At 35.5% G+C, this 6,262-nt stretch overlaps 2 protein-coding genes across 2 annotated transcripts; both read right to left on the bottom strand.

Moving 5' to 3' along the window:
• Nucleotides 1-1,876: 1,876 nt before the first annotated feature.
• LOC124899623 lies at nt 1,877-2,777 on the bottom strand. The gene is made up of 2 exons (XM_047414576.1): nt 2,560-2,777; nt 1,877-2,450 (listed from the first exon to the last, which is right to left on the bottom strand). The coding sequence occupies exons 1-2, from the start codon at nt 2,775-2,777 to the stop codon at nt 1,877-1,879; spliced, it is 792 nt and encodes a 263-aa protein (XP_047270532.1).
• Nucleotides 2,778-4,559: 1,782 nt separating this feature from the next.
• LOC107874680 (phosphatidylinositol transfer protein sfh5) lies at nt 4,560-5,835 on the bottom strand. The gene is made up of 2 exons (XM_016721437.2): nt 5,473-5,835; nt 4,560-4,977 (listed from the first exon to the last, which is right to left on the bottom strand). The coding sequence occupies exons 1-2, from the start codon at nt 5,575-5,577 to the stop codon at nt 4,738-4,740; spliced, it is 345 nt and encodes a 114-aa protein (XP_016576923.2). The 5' UTR covers nt 5,578-5,835; the 3' UTR covers nt 4,560-4,737.
• Nucleotides 5,836-6,262: the final 427 nt, after the last annotated feature.

Raw genomic sequence — 6,262 nt, 5'->3', positions numbered from 1 at the left:
AGATAGATAGAATAGAGAATCAAGAAAACTTCTAAAAAAAGCATCAACCAACCAGATTCATCCTTTTTTGTTAGTTTCTCTTCTTGAACTGCAGACGTATTTATTGGTTTGCATCTGTCAAGACAAAACTTCTTTAATATTTTGACAGCATATTTCTTCTTATCAATAAAAATTCCTTGAGAAGATTGACTAACCTTCATTCCCAAGAAATAAGTCATCTTTCCCAGATCATTCATGTCAAAAACCTTCTTCATTTGCTCTTTGAAGTCTATGATGGACTTTGTTTAGCTGCCAGTCACCAACAGATCATCAATATAAAAGGAAACTATAAGAAATTCATCAGTTTTAGGTCTAATATACAAGGTTGCTTTATTGCAGTTTCAATTGAACCCCAAATTCAATAAGTAACTATCTATTCGTGCATACTAGGCCCTAGGTGTTTGCTATAAAGTGTTTTTCTTAACAATTATACCTGATCAACAGATCCTCTAAAACGTTCAGGCTGCTCTACATAAATTTTCTCTTCAATAAACCCGTTTAGAAAAGCAGACTTTATGTCCAGTTGAAATACTTGCCACCCTTGGTGTGCTGCAACTGCAAGAAGCAATCTGATGGTGTCAAACCTTGCAACTGGTGCAAATGTTTCAAGAAAATCAATTCTATATTGTTGGGCATACCCTTTTATGATCAGCCTCACTTTGTACTTGTTAAGTGTGCCATCCGAGTTCAACTTAGTCTTGAACACCCATCTAGTTCCAAGAATTTGCCTATCGTGAGGTCTAGGTACAAGTACCCATGTATCATTATTGTTAATCACATTGAGCTCTTTCTCCATGAAAACCCTCCATTCCAGAATTTACAATGCATTGTCTACACTTGTTGGCTCCAATATAGCAATATGGTATCTTCTATATATGTCTTTAATTGATCTGGTACCTCTTACTCTAAAATCATCAGAATCTTCTTTATCTGGAATTGATTCTTCTTCTTGGACACCGTGTTCTTGATTTGTGATCTGTAAAGGAGAAACAACCATATTCTTCCAGTCCTACATAGCATTCTCATCAAACGTAATGCTTCTACTCACATGTATTTGCTGTGAAATAGGATTTAAAATCCTATAGCCTTTCGAAGTGCTGCTATAACCTACAAATATTCTAACATTGGCTCTTTGATCAAGTTTATCCTTTTAACTTCGGGAATGTAAGAGTAACATATGCAGCCAAACACTTTAAGATGTAAGACTGATGGCTTGGATCCAATCCATGCTTCATATGGCGTCTTTTCTTCAATGGCTCTCGTCGGCAATCTATTCTGAAGATAGACAGAGGTATTGACAGCTTCGGCCCATAATACCTTTGGCAACCCTTTCTCAAATAGAATACACCTATCCATATTCATAATGGACCTATTTTTCCTTTCACTTACACCATTTTGTTATGGTGTGTAAGTAACAGTAAGTTGATGATAAATTTCCGCTTTCTGAAGGAAATCCTTAAATTGATTGAAAGTGAACTCAGTCCCATTATCAGACCTTAAGATTTTTATCAAAGAGCCACATTGGTTTTCAACATTTACTTTAAATTTTTGAAACGAGGCAAATACTTCAGATTTTTACTTTAAAAAATAAACCCAACAAAATCTTGTAAGGTCATCAATGAATATAAAAGAAAGTATTTGCTACCATTATAAGAAGGAGTGCTCATAGGTCCACACACCTCAATGTGTATTAGTTTAAGCTTTTTAGTAGCTCGCCAGGCTTGATTTATAGGAAATGGCGATTGACTTAGCTTCCCAATTTGACACACTTCACATATATTAGAGTTTTCATTTATGGAAGGCAAATCTGTCACAAGTTCCTTATTTTGCATCATTTTTAAAGACTTAAAATTGATGTGGCCAAGCCTTTTATGCCAGACAGCCAGACATAACTGTCATCTTTTATGCCGACATAAGCTCCAATCTCAGTATGTTTCCTATCAAGAGGCAAGCTTCTATTGAGCATTTTGACCGTGAGCAATTTTATACCAGTTGGATCCATGATTTCACATGCTTTATCTTTAAATAATAGGGCATATTTATTCTCAAGCAACTGACCAACACTTAGAAAACTTTGGCTAATTTCAGGAACAAATAATACATCAAAGATAAGCTTTATACCTGATAGAATTTGAACAACAACTGCTCCTTTGCCCTTTGCATCTAAGAGTCTGCCATTTCCAACTCTGACTTTGAAAAAATAGTTTTTGTCCAAACGTTCAAAGTTATTCAAGTTAGCTGTCATATGATGTGTACATCCACTATCAACAAGCCACACATCATGATCTTGAGATGCTATATTGCATTCTCCAATAATAGAAGTTGCAAACAAGTTCTCCTCATGATCTTCAACATTTTCAGCAATTTGAGTTAGCTGCACTTGAGCTGTCGGGCTGATTTGTTTTGCAGACCTTATCCATATGACCAAACTATTTGAAAACCTTGCATTGAACCCCAGGTCTATACCAATAAAACTTCTCCATATGATTGGTCTTTTTACAATAGGGATAAGGTGGATACTTCAATCTTTTATATCTCCCTTTGTTGTTATATTGCTTCTTCTTCTCCTTGCCATGTCTTCTATTTAATTGCCTTTTTAATTCACCATCAGACTGAGCTTTAGACTTTTGAGCAGCCACAAGAGCAACTTCATTTGAACTCTCTCCCTTTCTAAAAGCTTTTCTTTGCTCCACAGCTTGAAGAGCGTTGGATAGTCCATTCAACGTGACATGAGACATATCCCACGTATCTTCTATTGAGGAGATTTTTGCTTAGAACTTCTCTGGGAGTTTCACCATCACCTTCTCAACAATCTTTTGCTCTTCTACTTTTTCTCCCAATAATCGAATCTGATTAACAATTTTCATGATCCTATCAATATAATCTTTCACTTTTTCAGTCTCTTTTATCCTTAACATCTCAAATTCTTTTCTTAGATTCAATATTTGCATTTGTCTTGTCCCAGCACTCCCCTAAAATTCTTACTTTAGCATATCCCAAGCTTCTTTGGCATTTTCACATGCCATTATCCTTGTAAAAATTGATTCGAAGATGGCTGCGTGAATGAAAGACAAGGCTTTTGGACTTTTTGCAATCTCTTCTTCATGATTTCTGATTTGCTGAAGAGTTGGGTTTGCTCTCAAAGGTTCTGGAGCATTGTCTTCCTCAATATACTTCCATAAACCAAGACCTTTCAAGTATGTCTTCATCTTTACAGTCCAAACTTGGTAATTCTCACCATTAAAGATAGGAGGTGAAAGAGAAGAGATGATGGATGCCATGTCAAAAAAGAACTGGACAGAAAGAGACTTGAACAAGTTAAGCTTGTTAGGTGATCTTTGCTGTTTTTTTTTTCTCAGAAAAACAGTCCCGTAAAGATCAATCTTGCTCTGATGTCAATTGAAGGAGAGAAAGAGAAACAAACATGAAGAAAGAGAGAAAAAATCTGAGAAGTAGCAGTAATCTACATTCATACAGCATATAACAAAATATATAATACAAGTGGTTTGAAATATCCCTCAAAATTTGAAAACATGTCTCCTAATGTTGTGCTGAAATTATGCATCACCACACACTACAACTACCTTCTAAAGATCTAGAACTTATAGCAAAATAATCTACAGATTATAACAAAATATCAAGACCAAGTTGCCAAGTTGACAGCAGTTAGAATCACACAAAATCAGTACCCTTCATCAATATTCGTGTCCTATGTGTATTATGTCATAGAGGACGTGTGTATCTACTTGTTCAGCTTTATACAAGTTTGAGTGTCTACTTGTGCACATCCTAAGTTGGAGGTCATAGATATGAGTTGAGGCCAAGTTAAAGGGCATGTTTATGTATTATGCCACATTAAAACCATCTTTGTATGACTATTTCCGTATAAGAGAAGTGAACAAAATATTCTTTCGGTGCCTGAATTGCTATAAGCTTCCAGAGAGATTGATAAAATAGGAAGCAAATGTAGGTATGCAGATAATAATAATAGTAGAGAATTTAGCCTTTTGGTATCAAGCTACCAGAAAACAACAACAACAACATACCCAGTGTATTCCCACATAATGGGGTCTGGGGAGGGTAATGTGTACGCAGACCATACCACTATCTCAGATGAAGTAAAGAGCTTTTTTCCAATAGACCACCGGCTCAAGACATCAAGCTACCAGATAGTAAAGTAAAAATGGCAGAATTACAGCAACTAAGGTGTCAAGCTACCAAAGTAAAATTAAGTGAAGGTACCATGTTAGTTGTTATACAAAATGCTAAGGCCAGCATGTGGCATAAATAACTTGAGGATCATATTAATTCCAGTGGGCATATGCTATTGTTAATCTCCTAAGCATGTGGCATAAACAACTTGATGCTCTTAACAAATGCCATTGGGAGTACGGTTATGCTGATTTGTGTATTAACTGTGACAATGAGCACCGCGTATGCAAATACATGCTGTTTAACCGAAAGTTTAAACAGGACCACAGCAAAAATAACCAAAATCCAGGCAAGAACATAAAAAAAGCGAACATAAATACAAGAAACTTTTTACTATTGATGTTAAACAAAGTAGAGGAGCCTCAACAAATCAATCATGTACTAGCTAAACATATGACTGAAAATAAATATTAAGCCCATAATTTATTTATACATTGATTACCAAAGAGATGAACACTTTATTTACTTCATATGATAGTATAATATTTACTGGGCAATAGTTTCAGCCTCTTTTTTTTCCTCAGCTGGCTGCTGCACTTTGGGCTCTTCTTTCACAGCCTCAACTTTGACTTCCTCTGCTGGTTTGGCTGTTGTTTCCTCCTTTTTGCCTCCTTCTGCTTCAGCAACAGCCTTTGTTTCTGTGGTTACTGGAGCCTCAGCTGCTGCTGGTTCTGATACATCAATCAAAGGTTCTTCCTTCTTTGTTTCCTCTCCATCCTTTTTCTCCTAATTTCATAAGCATACAATTCAATTTGCATTGTGAATTCCATATATATTAGTCTGCATTTGTTGTTTCAAGAATATCTTAACACATGTGATTCTGAAACATGAAAAGGATGTTTTTTAATAACACTTGAGAGTCGTTTGGTACGCTGACTAAATTATCTCGAGATTATAGTCTTGGAATTATAATTGCTGGAACAATTTATTTCATCTGAGAGGTGAGATGAAATAATTTCAAGCTGGATAAGACAAATTGGGATATCCCCAGCTTAATCCTAAAATATCCCTACTTATCTTGCGTACCAAACTACCCTTAGAGTTAGAGATTTTGCATGCCAAAAATTTGTCAGACACCTACCTACACCAGTTTCTCAGAGGTACTAAATACTACTCTATGAATAAACAAAATGAAGATTGCATTAATGATAAAAGATCTCAGGAGAAGCATTAGTAAAATGAAAGAGAATTAAAAATGTGAGTAGTATGAAAAAATCATACCTGAGGAACAGCGTCACCCTTGGGGGTGGCAGGTGCCTCAACGGGAACAGGGGCACGGGCCAAGTCCCTGTCCAAATCCTTAGGTCTGCTCGCACAGGCTCCCATGGTTGTGTTAGGTGAGTGAGTGAGCGAGCGAGAGAGCTACAAGAGATGGACAAGAAAACGGATTGAAAGAGTAAAAAATTATTATGAGGAATCAAAGTTAGAAGGCTCGTTAACTTTTTATTTGAGGCTGATTTTAGAAAGGAGGACAACATGAAGATTTTATAGAATACTTTCCTGATTTGTTGCTGTGGACAGAATAATAGTAGGAAGGTTTTCTATGTCTGTCGAAACCTGTTGACATGTTTGTAAGGGTGCCCTGATTGTTAGGTAAAAGTGGAGGCCTCATTTTAAAGAGTTCGTTACAAAAGACGGTTGGTAGACATTTCATTATTTTTTTTTTTTGAAAAAAATATTTGGTATTTGAAATTCACTGAACTAATTCGGATTAGGATCACATGATTTTTTAATCAATTTCATAGAATTTTTTTTAAAAGGACAGCATGATTCATTAAAGTATACACTATGGGATTGTGGGTAGAGTATATTAGAAAATATTATTTAATATTTTATTTGATAGTAATTTTGGCGCAATATATCACTAATACATGTATTAGTTGTCACCCTACCGGATTGTTTGATTGAGTGTATTGAGGAAAATAAATGCATGCCTTAATTAATGTGTACTACTAATATTTTGTTTGGTACATTTTTTTAGGCTATGTATAATTAATGCTTGCATCAGTTA

Source organism: Capsicum annuum, chromosome 6 (genome assembly GCF_002878395.1).
Source record: "Capsicum annuum cultivar UCD-10X-F1 chromosome 6, UCD10Xv1.1, whole genome shotgun sequence".
Lineage (NCBI taxonomy): Eukaryota > Viridiplantae > Streptophyta > Magnoliopsida > Solanales > Solanaceae > Capsicum > Capsicum annuum.
This window is presented reverse-complemented; position numbering and strand designations above follow the sequence as displayed.